General features: G+C 40.6%; 1 protein-coding gene across 1 annotated transcript; it reads right to left on the reverse strand.

Moving 5' to 3' along the window:
- Window positions 1–679: 679 nt before the first annotated feature.
- LOC124285200 (NADH dehydrogenase (ubiquinone) complex I, assembly factor 6-like) lies at window positions 680–13282 on the reverse strand. The gene is made up of 10 exons (XM_046721390.1): window positions 13088–13282; window positions 12374–12473; window positions 11905–11985; window positions 10746–10787; window positions 6714–6770; window positions 6378–6480; window positions 5649–5782; window positions 4332–4433; window positions 3341–3397; window positions 680–1163 (listed from the first exon to the last, which is right to left on the reverse strand). Exons 1-10 carry the CDS (start codon window positions 13258–13260, stop codon window positions 1035–1037), a joined length of 978 nt encoding a protein of 325 aa, XP_046577346.1. The 5' UTR covers window positions 13261–13282; the 3' UTR covers window positions 680–1034.
- Between the last annotated feature and the right edge of the window lie 3872 nt (window positions 13283–17154).

The following is a 17154-nucleotide window of genomic DNA, read 5'->3' on the forward strand; positions in this document are numbered from 1 at the left end:
TCGAATTTCTGACCCCAGAAAGCATAAATTTCAAATTGTTAGAACGCTGGCATTTAAAACCAAACCTCTGAAATATTATATCAAGACTGACTGATGCCACTTGCTCTTCTTGCAGGTTATATTTAAGCTCATGGATTAAATAGGTTCACTTTTTTGAAATCTAAGAATGACATCTGAAAACTTTCCAGATTTGACTTATTGTTAGGATTTGGTATGGTCCTTGCTGATCGTTCGTCTTCTCTAGGTTTTACACAATAACTGGGAAGATAATTCAGAGTAGTCCTTCGAGATACGTTAATGATAATGCTCTCTAATGCAAACAGTGTTGTTTTTATTTTGCATTTTATTTACGTTTTGAAAAAAATATATACCTTCCTCTATCACTGGTATTCTTTAACCACACCTCTCAATGTTACTCAAGAATTTTTGAGAGTGGTACAACCATGGGTGCAGACTGAGCTAGGGTCATGCATTCATCGAAAGTGTTTGACACATCATTGCTTTGAGACTTTAGATCGTCTGTTTGAACGCCTTGTTCCTATTGTTATGTAGCTGCATCATGTGATAAGTGAAACCTTTGCAGGTGCAGGAACTATGAAAGGAACTATGACTGACAGACATTTTACAGTTGTCCATATCTTTACCAAAATATGCGCCTGATAAAGAACGCAAATTCACCGTCAACAAATTCACTTTATTGACGTGTCAATCTTAGGATAATATATTCATTCGTTTCATTTATGCTAAAAACAATTATCGATTTCCTGAGACTGAGAATGATCATAAGATTGTTTCCATGTTTCATAAACATTTTGTCATTACGTGCCATTCTTTGAGGGGTGCCTGTTTCTGTCTGTGCTCCTCCCTCAGTCAGTTCCGTACAGTCGTGGAACTAGAATCAAGTAAATACACAATGAGTACTGAACATTCATTCTTCAACAAGTCTCTTATTGCCAAAAGGTCTCTAGTAAAGCACTGATAATCCATTGGTTTCGGCCTTGATTCCACACATTATTAGCATAAAGTCTAAACAGCTAATAAGTCTTCCGTCTTTTCTGGAGCCACAAGTGCAGCGGCAAAAGACTGTTTCTCTGCTGCAGTCGTCCATCAAACACATTGAAGTCACAATTCTGCAAGGACTTCAGATACCATTCACATACCACCTGCAAACAATGTAGACACACAAATATTGTTAGTAATTGTCACATTGTTACATTGTCCTGGTGAGGGTATGTGTTTTGGACTGGTTGTGTTGATAGTGATGAGGATGGTGGATAATGGTGAGGATGGTGGATAATGGTGAGGATGGTGGATAATGGTCAGGGTGGTGGATAATGGATAGGCGTGAGGATGGTGGATAGTGGTGAGGATGGTGGATAATGGATAGTGGTGAGGATGATGGATAATGGTGAGGATGATGGATAGTGGTGAGGACGGTGGACAATGGATAGTGGTGAGGAAGGTGGACAATGGATAGTGATGTGGATGGTTGACAATGATTAGTGATGAGGATGGTGGACAATGGATAGTGGTGAGGATGGTGGATAGTGGTGAGGATGGTGGACAATGGATAGTGGTGAGGATGGTGGACGATGGATAGTGGTGAGGATGGTGGATAATGGATAGTGGTGAGGATGGTGGACAATGGATAGTGGTGAGGATGGTTGATAATGGATAGTGGTGAGGATGGTGGATAACGGATAGTGAGGAGAATTGACAATGGATAGTGGTGAGGATGATGGATAATGGTGAGGATGGCGGATAATGGATAGTGAAGAGTATGGTGGACAATGGATAGTGGTGAGGATGGTGGACAATGGATAGTGGTGAGGATAATGGATAATGGTGAGGATGGTGGATAACGGACAGTGAGGAGGATGGTGGACAATGGTGAGGATGGTGGATAACGGATAGTGAGGAGGATGGTGGACAATGGATAGTGGTGAGGATAATGGATAATGGTGAGGATGGTGGATAACGGAGAGTGAGGAGGATGGTGGACAATGGATAGTGGTGAGGATGGTGGATAACGGATAGTGAGGAGGATGGTGGACAATGGATAGTGGTGAGGATGGTGGACAATGGATAGTGGTGAGGATGATGGATAGTGGTGAGGATGGTGGATAATGGATAGTGGTGAGGATGGTGGATAATGGATAGTGGTGAGGATGGTGGACAATGGATAGTGGTGAGGATAATGGATAATGGTGAGGATGGTGGATAACGGATAGTGGTGAGGATGGTGGATAGTGGTGAGGATGGTGGATAACGGATAGTGAGGAGGATGGTGGACAATGGATAGTGGTGAGGATGGTGGACAATGGATAGTGGTGAGGATGGTGGATAATGGATAGTGGTGAGGATGGTGGATAATGGATAGTGGTGAGGATGGTGGACAATGGCTAGTGGTGAGGATGGTGGACAATGGATAGTGGTGAGGATGGTGGATAATGGATAGTGGTGAGGATGGTTGATAATGGATAGTGGTGAGGATGGTTGATGATGGATAGGTGAGGTGAGGAAGGTGGATAATGGTGAGGAAGGTGGATAATGTATAGTGATGAGGATGGTGGACAATGGATAGTGGTGAGGAAGGTGGATAATGTATAGTGATGAGGATGGTGGATAATGTATAGTGGTGAGGAAGGTGGACAATGGATAGTGGTGAGGAAGGTGGATAATGTATAGTGATGAGGATGGTGGACAATGGATAGTGGTGAGGATAATCGATAGTGGTGAGGATGGTGGACAATGGATAGTGATGAGGATGATGGACAATGGATAGTGGTGAGGATGGTGGACAATGGATCGTGATGAGGATGGTGGATAATGGATAGTGATGAGGATGGTGGACAATGGATAGTGATGAGGATGGTGGACAATGGATAGTGGTGAGGATGGTGGACAAAGGATAGTGGTGGATGGTGGATAATGGATAGTGGTGAGGATGGTGGATATGGAAAGATGTGAAAGATGATCGGGTAGATGGACATGTTTTATATGTTGTTTAATGTGATACTCAGTAATTTTCCAGCTGAATGTCATCCCCATCCGTCATACAATGACATGCATCAACCCAGTCAGCAGGCCTGACCCTAAAATCCTTTACTCACAAAGCCTGGATTGATGAAGACCAGTTCTAAACCTGGCCTTCAACATTTATGTGGATAAGGAATGAGGTGGGGAAATTGTGTTGAAACTGTGTGTGGGATGAGATTGGAAATTGGGGACAGCTGTGTTGATTGTGGTGAATACAGGATTAGATTGGAGGTAGGTGATGTGATATACTGCCACCTAGTTACTGTTCAACAGTAGTCCAGACTCACTCAAATGTACTCACCGTGTTCAGGAACACCAGACTGGCTTCCTTTGGAACATCCTTCGAGAATGATCTTGCCTGGAACAAAACACCTTTAAGTAAACAGACATTGTGACATACCCCACAGACATGGATGCTTGAGATTCAATACCAGTAACAAGATCAAGAATATTTAGGACAAATCCTGAAGCTATTAGAGCACCTGCCTTGAGCAAGTGAGTTTACCTTTATGCCAGGCACTTTTGGTATTCCAGCAGTATCACAGCGATATTACAGCGGGGGACACAGGAAATTGGCTTCACACATTGTAACCATGTGGGGAATCAAACCTGGGTCTTTGGCATGATGATAGAATGCCTTAACCACTAGGCTACCACACCACCCCCTTAAGGCATAAGGGAAAACACGATGAAATATGAGAAAACACTGAAGTTATCAGTGCAGTAAACCATTTGACCACACACCCTAAAGTCGTTATACACAAACCCTGAGTCTTTTAGGGAACATATACACACCCTGAAACAGGATGCCTCCAATAATACTCTCACAGGTAACACATATACACAGGGCTAGAAATAACTTTAAAATTGCTAGTGTACTCCGGTACAGTGGCACAAGTAAAATCACTTGCCCTGATAATTTTTCCACTATACTGGCCGATTTTCTTGTTGATTTTTTAAATAAATAACATAATTAAGATTGGAAAGTCAACTGGACACCGGTACAGTGTGACAGACAAATATGCTTTCCCAACAGCAAAAAGCACTGGACTCGGGCGTCGGGCACTGGGTTATTTCCACCCCTGATACATATACATATCTGCACATACCATGTTCCAGTAGAGTACTTACAGGTAGTGTGTTGTATGGGGACGTACTGCCCTCTTGTCTAAGGTGCTGTAATTTGCACTGTAGAGTTGCTTCCCTTACATGTGATACAATCCAGCGATCATGTGTTCAGTTCCAAACTAAACTCACTGACTGACCCACACTATTTGGTGGCAGATACTCACTGTTGCCAGGTGCTTGTGTGCTGAGCTGGCCAGATCGTACATGACATCTTTCACTGCCTGCTCATCTCTGCCTCGGATGATCTTCTCCTGGGATACCTTGTGCTGGGAACAGATGATTGTGACTGGTGAGTGATATACATACTGCAGGTGGCTGGGCCTGGAGCAAGCGAACCAGTCACCAATGTGTCTTGGATTTAAACTCCACCTGGGTATAGTGTCACATTTCATTTCATGAAGTGCTCAGGGATGATATAACCTACATTAACAATCATACCTAGGGGTAGATAAACCTGACTCCTATTGGCATGGTCTACCTTAACAATCACAACTCAGGTGAGATACACCTGACATCTTCTGGCACTATCTAACAATAACATCTATGGCATGATACACCTGACACCTGGCATTGTCTACCTTAACAATCACACCCCTGGTCAGATACACCCAATATCTTTTGGCATTGTCTGACTTAACAATCAGGTCTAGGTGCAGATACACCTGATCCCTTCTGGCATTGCTTACCTTAACAATCAGATCAAGAGGTAGATACACCCGACTACTGCTGGCATGGTATTGTGTTGAACGTACCAGTGTGACCAGGCCTTGAGTCTTATCAACATAACTTACCTTAACAATCAGATCAACAGGTAAATACACTCGACACCTGCTGGCATGGCTTACCTTAACAAACAGATCTAGAGGTAGATACACCCGACTCCTACTGGCATGGTATGGTGTTGAACGTAGCAGTGTGACCAGGCCCTGAGTCTTATCAACAGAACTTACCTTAACAATCAGATCTACAGGTAAATACACTCAACACCTGCTGGCATGGCTTACCTTAACAATCAGATCTAGAGGTAAATACACCCGACTCCTACTGGCATGGTATGGTGCTAAACGTAGCAGTGTAACCAGGCCCTGAGTCTTATCAACAGAACTTACCTTAACAATCAGATCTACAGGTAAATACACTCAACACCTGCTGGCATGGCTTACCTTAACAATCAGATCTAGAGGTAAATACACCCGACTCCTACTGGCATGGTATGGTGCTAAACGTAGCAGTGTAACCAGGCCCTGAGTCTTATCAACATAACTTACCTTAACAATCAGATCTACAGGTAAATACACTCAACACCTGCTGGCATGGCTTACCTTAACAATCAGATCTAGAGGTAAATACACCCGACTCCTACTGGCATGGTATGGTGCTAAACGTAGCAGTGTAACCAGGCCCTGAGTCTTATCAACATAACTTACCTTAACAATCAGATCTACAGGTAAATACACTCAACACCTGCTGGCATGGCTTACCTTAACAATCAGATCTAGAGGTAAATACACCCGACTCCTGCTAGCATGGTATGGTGTTGAACGTAGCAGTGTGACCAGGCCCTGAGTCTTGCCAATGTGACTGGCAGCATGATCAGCATGTACATTCTTTATTCCTTGAAGAAAACATAGTACAAATATTGTTGCCATTGTAGTTCACATGATAGCACTACAGTTGCCTTGTATCCCTAATGACAACTGGAGTACAACATGCATGTGTCAGAGTATATTTTGTGCAACACAATAAGGTATCCTAATTATGAAAACAATATCTCAGATTACTATAATTACACAGACAAAATGTAACAAATCAATTGCTTCCACAAGTCTCAGTTCAACATGATATATTACAACATCTGGAACTGGACTAGACACTAGCTAGCCTGTGGACCTGTAAAGATCCGGGTTAGAATTGATCTTCACCAACCCATGCTTGTCGTAAAAGGCGACTAACAGGATTTGGTAGGTCTGGATCGCTGACTTAATTGAAACATGACATTGTATCCCAATTGCGTAGGTCTATGCTCATGCTGTTTATCACTGGATTGTCTGGTCCTGACTCAATTATTTACAGACCGTCGCCATATAGCTGGAATACTGCTGAGTGCGGCGTTAAACAACAAACCAACCAAGCTAGCCTGTGGGAAGAGCCTCCCTTTCACCATTGTGAAGGTGAAGGTCAGCCTCCTGGTTTATGTCCGCCCATCTCACCGAGACACTCCAGGAGCAGGTACATGATGGAAGACACAGTGTTCTCAGCATACGCCTCCACCTCCGCAGTGTTCCTGTAGCCCTGGTCTGACAGGTTATCTGCCTGCAACAGACAAACTCATATCAGAAATGGGCCTTTAACGCACAAAATCATGTCATACTTCTCATCAATGCACACACAAACAGACATTATACACAGTGCCTGCAACACGACAGCAGCGAACCCGTGTGCAAATCGCGATTATGTCGGAAAGCGCATGTTACCTGCACCATACAAACATACATCATACATGTCACTTGCCACTATTATCTACAAATGGTTGTACAATATCCTACCCTTGCTTCTATGATCCGTGTCAGCCATTTCCTTGTCAGTTTGAAGTGATGAATAGCCTGAAACGCAGAACATATAAACTAGCCCAGAGCTACAGATAACTTTTTGGGTCATTGAGTTATGTACTCCCTTGTGTTCATCTCAATTGGGTATCCTAATTTTCCTTTGAGTAACCAAATAAATTGTACTCACCTCAATCAAACTCATTTGGGTATTTTGCCATTTTCCATTAATTTTAAAAATGTAATTTTTAGAGTAAAATTGATATTTTATACTTATCCTGACTCATGCTCATTTGCTTGTCTTCTTCTTCTTGCGAACATAGTGGAAACACTTGTATCTCCTTAATTGAAGCTCCCTTCAATGTAAAATCACTAATTAGTACTCACCACGAGTTGCTCCCCTTTAATCCCTTTTGGCGGGAAAGGTGTCGCCACCTTACACCTCGTGCTTCACTCTCTCCTGATTTTGCGAGCCCAACACTTGAATTTACAGGGAAATCCAAAGTGTTATGTGGGGAGGATGGGAGGGCTGACCTCATGAGTCAGGATAAGTATAAAATATCAATTTTACTCTAAAAATTACATATTTTTCCTTATCCTGACTCATGCTCTTTTGCTTGTAGAATCCTACGGAACGGAGGAGGGAGTAATAGAATACTTTGGATTTATAATTAGTGATTTTGTATAAATATAACTGTAATAACTGGTATGGGAACTTCATGAAGGCATTGACTTAGGATATTTCCTGTATATAAACCATAGGTTATATAATGCCATAATTGGGTATTACATTGATATATATTGAAAAAAACATTACGTATATTATATATATATATAAGTGACTCTGATAGAGTCGCTGTACAACTAAAAATAATATCCATATATACTTAGGGGTGAAAGACCTAAGCTAAATATATATACATAGCTCTAGAACTCCTTAGAGTTATAAGCTAGCTAAATTATGTATATAATACATATTAAACTTGTGATGGTAATATTTTAACGCCTACGAGGGACTGTCAGCTGTTGAGCGAGGACCAAAGGGCCGAAATGGTGAATGCCAGAGACATCTTCTGTGGTGATGTCTCTAGCAGAACACCAGACGGTAGGGGGTCGATCGCCAGCAGCTGACTAGATGGAGTATCTGGAGTATCAGCCATATTTAGCCCTTGTTTGCGTGACCTATCTGCAGCACGTCTTAAGACGCAAAGATAGTATTTATTAAATGCAGAATTAGATAAATCCATGCAATAACTGCAACGTGAATCAAACGCACACGGCGTAGAACAACTAGGGCATATTACATGCGGATCTGAGGCAGAAAAACGTAATCTACAAATAGTACAGATTTTCATCAACGTAATACTAGCTGAACAATCACGAATACACGTGAATAAACAGTAGAAATACGATAAATAATCAATACAAATTACTGAAGGATACTAGCTATACCTCTATAGTACACTATAAGAAGTAATAAACTAAGAAAAATCAAAGGATATGTTGTGTAAGGAGACACAGGCGCTCTAGCATCCTGCTCACTGGGCGAAGAAGGAGAGAGTGAAGCACGAGGTGTAAGGTGGCGACACCTTTCCCGCCAAAAGGGATTAAAGGGGAGCAACTCGTGGTGAGTACTAATTAGTGATTTTACATTGAAGGGAGCTTCAATTAAGGAGATACAAGTGTTTCCACTATGTTCGCAAGAAGAAGAAGACAAGCAAAAGAGCATGAGTCAGGATAAGGAAAAATATATAATATAGCTTAAATAATAGTGTTTGTGATTTACCTTTGATATCTAATATGAGAAACGATAAGAAAGACTGCAATATGTCAAGCTCATGTCCTAAAATAGAGCCTCTCAATATGTCAGCTATTTTATCTATCCACCGGTACGCAAGCTACGACTTGACATTTTTGTGTGTACGCATGTAAGATCACATTTATTGAGTATTTACACAACTTCAAGCGTACTTGTACGCAATAGACTTAATGGGAATTGGGTTTTCAGATAAATGTTTGCGTAATTTACGCAGATACGCAGCTTATCTGTACCTCTGTAGCCTTCGATACTGGTTACACGTGCTGCCTCACCTACAGCTCACACCGTTTGACATCACAATGAGATGAAGATGTAACACAGCAGTATGAATGAGAGAGTCTTCAGACTAATGTGATGCTTTTATACAGTATCGTGACAAGAACAAGATTGAGCTTTACACCATGAAGGGAACAGAACCCAGGTCCATATTTTGACAAGCAACCACTGGACTACCCGACCTCACCTTACCAGCAAGAATCTCACGAACTGCTGGTAATGGAACAGAATCTCTTCAGGAACACAGATAATTCAAAACATAACAAGATGGCAACAAAAACTAGTATCAAGTCGTGATTATATGAAACTTTACATACAGTTCTAGCATCAGTGAGCACTGTTACGTCTCACAGCAGGTTTTCCATTCCCTACATCTAAAAATTACCCAGTTAAAATAAAAGATCTTTTACCTGTATGAAATACCTCTCTGTATTCAAGTTTTAGCATAAGGTGAATCATAATTAATTTTTAACACCTAATCCAAATGCAGGATGAATAGGTTTTGAGCCCATCAGGTGTTTGCTTGCTAAACCAACTGACTTCAGTCTTTACCAACTCAAATAATAAATTTCGAATTGTACAAATGAAACCAAACAAGACTACAAATTTTCTTTCGGTTTTGCTCCTTGTTGGAAGCAGACGCCATGGCTCACAGAAGCATTGGGGTGCATAAAATATCAACAAGATAATGCAGTAGCTACATTCATATCTACGTTCAGGGCCTGTTGTTTTAGTACATATAAAGAAATCAGTGAGCTGGTCTGAATGCTTTGCTCACTCATAACAAGAATTAACAAGCATTGTCACTAAGGTGACATAATTATCAAATCAAACTTATAAAGTAATGAAAGCTTAAGATGAAGGTAAATGTCAACAAAAACATGACCAGTCAACCTCTCTTGATATCTTGCTCTTTAGTTGTTCAAACACACACATATTTTCAAGACTGACTTTGACCTTGACATGAATGTCATAGTGTATGAAATATGCAAAAATAGTACTAAAGAAATTGCTTATTGAAAAACATTCAAGGGAAGTCTTGAAAGTCTATGAAGAAAATCCAGTGAACCGTTCTTGAAATATCTTGCTGACAATTCAGGTCGAAATCTTTGTCGTGACCCTGAAAATTATGTGAAGGTCACCAAAATTGACTGAGCCCTGGGCCTTCCCTAGATGAAGCTTGGTGTCAAATATGAAGAAAATCCTGTAAATATTTTTTGCGATATCTTGCTGACTATCTTAACATGCAATTTAACATGCTGAAATCTTCAAAGTGTCTCTGTGACCTTGAAAATTAAGTGAAGGTCACCAAAATTGACTGGGCTCTGCGCCTTCCCTAGATAAAGCTTGGAGTCAAATATGAAGAAAATCCAGTGAAAGGTTCTTGAGATAGCTTAACATGCAGGTTTACATGCTGAAATCTGCAAAGTGTCACCATGACCTCGAAAATTAGGTGAAGGCCACCAAAATCGACTGGGCCCTGCACTTTCCCTGCACTAAAGCTTGGTATTGAATATGAAGAAAATCCAGTGAACGGTTCTTGAGATAGCTTAACATGCTGGTAAAACGTTAAAGTCCCCTTGTCAAGGTCACCAAACCTGACTTGGACCTTTCTTATACTGTGATGAAGCCAGGTACCAAATATGAAAAGAATCTAGTCAACGGTTCTTAAGATATTCCAATTCATACGTATGGACGGACGGAGCCTAATACTATACACACTGGTGCGAAAGTTCACCTGAGAGGACCTCTAATAGGAGCGTCCTTAGTTCTTCATACAGAGAAGTACTATATTGTAGCGAAATAGTTCTTAATGAGATTGATGTTGAATTGAAATACTGCAAACAATCGTCACTTGAATAAAAGCCCCAGTAGATTGCTGTCTAAAGGCTGTGACAGCTGTCAGCACCATAGAGAGAGACACAAGAGACACTTACACCTGCCAACTCGGTTGCCACGGGTGTCTTGGGGGGTGAGCCCTGGAACAGACAGAACATCTCCATGAACTGTATGTCAGTGTGGTCCAAGGCCACTGATAGACACTGATAAATCAAAGGTTGATAATTTGGGTAACAATGTAACAATAGATACAATAGAGCTAGGAGCTAGGGCCTAGATTTTCTAAGCTCTCTTAGCGCTAAGATAGTCATACGTACCATACATTAACATTAACTTACGACTATCTTAGCGGTAAGACAGCTTCGAAAATCTAGGCCCAGGTTACAGCTGGGAACCTACTAGAAGTCACAGTCCCGTTTTAGTCAAGACAGCTATTAATTTCGTATTCCCCTGTCTTGTACTCCAGCCACTAGTCTGACACCTGAATCTCGTAAAATTCTGTTTGGTCAAGTAAGCTCAGGTTAAAACAACTCATATTTGAACACTAATATCCACTGAAATTGAAGCTAAGTCATCCTGTAGGCTCAAGAGTTTTGCGGCTTCCCATCTTTAAATGGCATGGCATGGCTACATGAGAATCAATTGCAGATATAGTGACTCACTGAATGTCTGACCACTCGATCATGTTGGTCGCCTCTTATGACAAGCATTCCTTACTAAAGACAGATTCTAATGTATACTAGGTTTGTGCTGTAACATGACAAAGGATATAGTTACAGCTCTGGAATCTATGGCCCAAACACTCTCACTAGTGCTCATATGTTTAAGAGGATTCACAGATAGGTTTATTAACATACTCCAAGGGAGGTTTGAAAGAAAGGTCAGTGCACTGATCTGTTTACTGATTTTGTTTTTTGTTGCTTGTTGCTTAACACCGCACTCAGCAATATTTCAGCTATATATGGCATCAGTCTGTAAATAATCAAGTCTGGATCAGACAATCCAGATCAACAGCATGAGCATCGATTTACGCAATTGGGATACGATGACGTGTGTCAACCAAGTCAGCAAGTGTAACTACCTGATCCCATTAGTCGCCTCTTATGACAAGCGCGGGTTGTTGAGGTAATAACAGTGGTAGGTCTATGAGCATGCTTCAAATTATGGACTTTGGCATATATCAAATATTCTTACATTCTTCTGTTACACTTTTGAAGAGTTAAATGCATGAATCATCACACAGGACCTAAATCTTACCTTATAAATGTGATCTATGCTGTCTTTCCAGAACTGCATTCTCAATATTCCCCTCTGCTTGTCTGACACAGTCTCCCGAACCTTCACATAGGAAAACTCAGTGATATATTGACAATACACTACTCAGAAGAGTTAAGGATTTTTCCATTCTTCATATTACTGTCATTAATCAGTATGACAGATTAACTACAGTATTACTAAAGATTTGGATGCACCTTAATTTCTTTTGAGAATTATATACTCTCTGAAGTGTTATTGTTTTTTTATGTTATACACCATAGAGACATGAGCAGGAATGGTTATTCCCACTTGTCATGAGGATTATTAATGCACTACATATAGTCTACTCTACAGTTACCTTATATAACTCCTGAAAAACATGACCCTTATATCAATCTGTTTCCCCTTCATCACAATTCCAACAAAACTACAGGTGTTATATCCTATATCAACAAGTGACTAACTTTACCTGTGCCAGCTCAACATTGAATGCCCTCAGAGCGAGCGCTGCTCTCTGTGTAGCTCCAGGCAGCAGTAGACAGCACAGGTAGTTCTCATAGTCATGCTTTCTGTGAACATGGACAAACTTCTCAGGGACAGTCATTTACCCCAGGGTGGTGGGCCAAAGTTTTTAGATTCAATTATGTGCTTGAAATAATAATACTCCCCTTAGGCTTGTCAGTTCTATTTAAAACCCTTCTCATGTCCTTTTACATTTTTTTCACACGACATTCCAAAATTATGAGCATTTTTTTATGGATATGTATATGAGCAGGGACACAGTGCGAGGATGCACCAAATATATTGACTCTTTAATTTACCAATGTTTGATTCCAAATTATAAATAATCCAATAATGAGTTCAGATCGAGCTTGTGTCATACTTCAAGATTAAGTGGTGAGATGCAGAGTGTCTCTGCAAGTAGGAATCCCCTTCCGAACAGACTCTAATGTATGATTTCCACCAAAAGCGTATGAAAACTGCCGTACTCTTTACAAGAGGAGTAAATGGAATACTGTGTAAAGGCGCCGTCTGAACTATAACAATATTGAGCAAGTCACACATAAGCAAAACACATTTGAAACCCCTGTCATATTGATATCTTGGACATCTCTAAATACTGGAGGAGATTTTACGAATGTTTCTGTGATTTACGTCCGAAAAAGTGGATGTCACAACGCACCGAACAAGTTCTTTACAGAATGTCCTATGGTCTAAGGTATTTGTGCTCATCGCAACACGGGATTTTCCTGTGTCTCTCCTCCTCGCATCCTTTCCCGACACAGCAATCGTAGAAAGACTGCGACATTGTTTGTATGTGATCAGGAGCCGACACCATGTGAGTTTGACGGTCATCTCTTGCCGCTGAAGTGTCCACAAGGGCAGGTAACTCTAATATTCACACCGAACCAGACTTTCAAAGAGAATATTCACTTTTGAGTTCAAATCGCAGAAACCTCTGATGTTCGGTCGTTTTACACGAATGTTATTTTGTTCACTTTGGGCATCGGCAAGGGAGGGATTGCAAACAGCAGTTTATTCACAGCTTAAAGAAATAAAAATACAGAATACCTGATTGTTTCATTCATTTCACTACTAAAGTTAAAGACATAAATATATATACTCTGTATAGATACGTCTTTGCTAAAGTTAACATGACAGACATGGCAGTTTAACTATAATGATATGATTGGTTGGTTGGTTTGTTGTTTAACGCCGCACTCAGCAATATTCCAGCTATATTGCGGCGGTCTGTAAAGAATTGAGTCTGGAGTCTGGACTAGACAATCCAATGATCAACATCATGAGCATCGTTCTACACAATTGGGATACGATGACCTGTGTCAACCAAGTGTCAACCTTATCACCAGATCCAATGAGTAATGGGTTACTGAAGACCAATATGAAAGAATCTGTGTTCTTCAACTTATTTTAAGTAATATACAATAGGGTTATCTGTAAACAATCACCCCTGGCATACTGTTGTTTTCAGCATGGACAGTGATATTTGCCATCATAAGGCTTTCTTGTACCATACGTCATTTCAGTTGGCAAGCAAGCAAATTGATTCACAGCAGCTAATGAGCCCTATTGGGCAGCGTTTGACAGCAATTCAAAGTTAGAGCGTTGTTCCCCTTTATAGTCTATCAGTAATCAGTGCCTCATCTGTGGCGAAGTCATGAGCCACAAATCAGACAAAGTTAAGCAATCTCGGCTGAGGAAACCATGTTCAGCATCATGAATCACTGGCCGAGAAATACCAATGTTGTACCTTGAGCAGACATTGTATATTGAGTAAGGTGCTTCAAAAGCCTACTTGTAATTATCGTTGCTGTTAGAATGTTTTTTAGCTCGTCAAGTTTAACCCAAATACATTAAATTCCTTTTTGTTTGTAATTAAAACTTTCACGACAAAAATCCTTTCAACAGTTCGAGTCAAAGGGGGTTGAATTGGAAGCTTTATTACGTAATTTTGAAGCTCAACATAGGAACTACATCGTTATCTTTTTTAAATGTTTTAGCGGAAATTTCTCTGTATTCTGATGCATACATTTTTCCTGTACTGACGTACCATAAATTATTGTTAAATGGGATTTGAAACCCTTTAATTCTTTTGGCCAGTTTTTGTGATCCATTCGTGTTGTTTTTATTACTGTTTTGTCTTCTTGCCTCATTGGGAATGTTTCTGTGGATGGTCAGGTCTTGACTGACTGACTGAGTTTGGTTTTACGCCGCTTTTAGCAATATTCCAGCAACATCACGGCGGGGGACACCAGAAATGGGCTTCACACATTGTACCCATGTGGGGATTCGAACCCGGGTCTTCGGCGTGACGAGCCAACGCTTTAACCACTAGGCTACCCCACCGCCCCTGATATGATATGATATGATATGATATGACATTAAATAGCATATGTAATAGCACATACTTCACAAATGTAAATCACCAAGCACGTAATGCTCTTGTGCAGTTGATACAGTTCATACCAGTCTAATATTGGTAGAGTGGATAATGTTTTCCTATTATTTGCCAGTTATAATTGAATTTATTTATTATTATATTGTTGACTTTATTTGTCAGGTCTGTTTTGGAGTAAGGTATTTTTATTTTGTGTTTTTAGTAGAGTCCAAGTTTGGCAGCTTGGTCTGCCATTTCGTTGCCATGGACTCCGATAGTTCTGCTGTAAAGATACTGGAGTTTGCTGGGAGATTATAGAATTGTTTAAGGCTTTTGGGGGGTATGTAGATGCCACAATGAGTACCTGCCCAACAAAATCAAACATAAGAGGAAGTGACCAATTTAAGCCAGTTCTCTGAAACAACATTTAGCAGACTTCATTCCATTGTTAAATAAACAACGTCACTGGGGAGCCTGTAACAACTGGCAGCGGTGGGAGGAACTGCTCAGAAAACATCATATTATCACCTGTCAACTCAAAAATAAACACAGAGGGTGTTTTATCCTATGGGCAGAACAGACGGACGAACGGAGAAATTTGCAAGGGCTTTTTGTGAAGGAACGGGACAAAACGTCCATTTTCCAGTAACATCAAAATGTCAAGACCTATCAGGGTGCCGTTGTACAAAACGATCTTAGACCTAAGGTGACAGTAACTCCCATATCTTAACACAGACTTTGCTCTATGGTTGTTTTGTACAACGGTACCCTGCTGTACCGACAAATGGGTAAAACCAGGCATATGCAGATGTTTCCCTCAATTTTCCATAGCCGACTTCATTCTTTGTGCCCTTATGTTCCCGAAGTCATTGTGTAAGTCACAGGGAACCTTCATTTTGTTTCAAAAGGGTTTATTGCAATCACTTTATACTCTCATGTTGAGACAAGTGTGCGCGATGATAGTTTTAGGTAAGTTTCATAATTAATATTCAAGCAGTATCTTGGTAGAAGTGCCAGAAATGATCTTCATCTATAGTACCCATATTGGGAAATAATTCAAGGGCACCCTTCTGACATTAAATTTACCTAAAATGACTAATATAATTTCCAATGCTATGAAACCTTGTTCTGAACATTAGTAAGAAGAAATTTTAATATTTTAATCTCTGGTATCAGCTGATCAATGTTCAATATTGAGTGAGTGAGTATGGTTTTACACCGCTTTTAGCAACATTCCGGCAATATCACCAGAAATGGGCTACACACATTGTACCCATGTGGGGTGTCGAACCCGGGTCTTCAGCATGACGAGCAGACGCTTTAACCACTAGGCTACCCCACCGCCCCCAATGCTCAATAAGAAAGCTACCCTACAATGTTAACCTAATCTCCCAATGCTCAGGAAATAAGAAACTGACCCTGCACTATCAATGTTAACTGTTAATCAGCAGACAGTTAGACAGGAAATGGTTTTTGCAGTTAATTTCCAAACCCTGCACTATCACGTACCCATGTGGGGATTCGAACTCGGTCTTTAGACGCTTTAACCAAGGCATCCTCCCTGGACAGTTAGAAGTGATGCAGATAGGTTTGAGGCAGTGAGTGGGTAGGGTTTTACATTATGTACTGATAACATCACAGCACAGGAGATCAGGGTTAGAATTAGTCTTCAGCAACCCATGCTTGGCAACTAATGGGATCAGGTGGTCAAACAGGTGGATGCATGTCATCATGTCCCAGCTGTGGAGATGGTTGCTCGTGATGTCAATGATAGGATTAGAGACCGCCATCATTAAACTGGAATATTGCATAAGGCATTAAATAACGAGGGCACTATTACTGGTCTTCCCTAATTGTATTCATGTACAGCATCAAACACAGCCTTCATCATCACAAAGGCTTAAACAACCTGGTCCCAATCCACAAAGCATTTGACGTTATGCAACTCTATAGTTTCCCATTAGCCTATGAATGTCGTAGCACTAAGAATGTGTTGTGGATTGTGACCCTGGACTAGTAGATTATTCACCAGTCCAGGCAGATGTCGTCCATTCATGACAACTACAATACAACCACAATTTATTCATTGTTTTTATTTTATAACATAGAATAAATATGTCATGAAACGAAAACACTCACAAGTATACCCTCAGCCTCTTTGCTGACAATGGAATTACCAAGCATTTCTATACTTGTAATCAACAATCTCATAACAATGTCTTATGGAGAAAAACACCCTCTGTGTGGGCCAGTCAGTGAGATGGGCTTGTGGCTGTAAAAAGTTACCTCATGCAGTGTATGAAATAAGCCAAAAATCCAGCCAGACATCAGGGCTGGTAACTTCAAAATGT

The sequence above is a fragment of the Haliotis rubra genome, unplaced genomic scaffold (assembly GCF_003918875.1).
Source record: "Haliotis rubra isolate DU_JTF1 unplaced genomic scaffold, ASM391887v1 Scf11, whole genome shotgun sequence".
Taxonomy (NCBI): Eukaryota; Metazoa; Mollusca; class Gastropoda; order Lepetellida; family Haliotidae; genus Haliotis; species Haliotis rubra.

Coding starts and splice junctions, on each gene's coding strand:
- LOC124285200 (XM_046721390.1), bottom strand. CDS start 13,260: ATGACCGTCAAACTCACATGGTGTCGGCTCCTGATCACATACAAACAA. Junction 11,986..12,373: donor TCAATGTTGAGCTGGCACAG/GTAAAGTTAGTC, acceptor TCCTATGTGAAG/GTTCGGGAGACTGTGTCAGA. Junction 6,771..10,745: donor TGGCAACCGAGTTGGCAGGT/GTAAGTGTCTCT, acceptor TCTGCGTTTCAG/GCTATTCATCACTTCAAACT.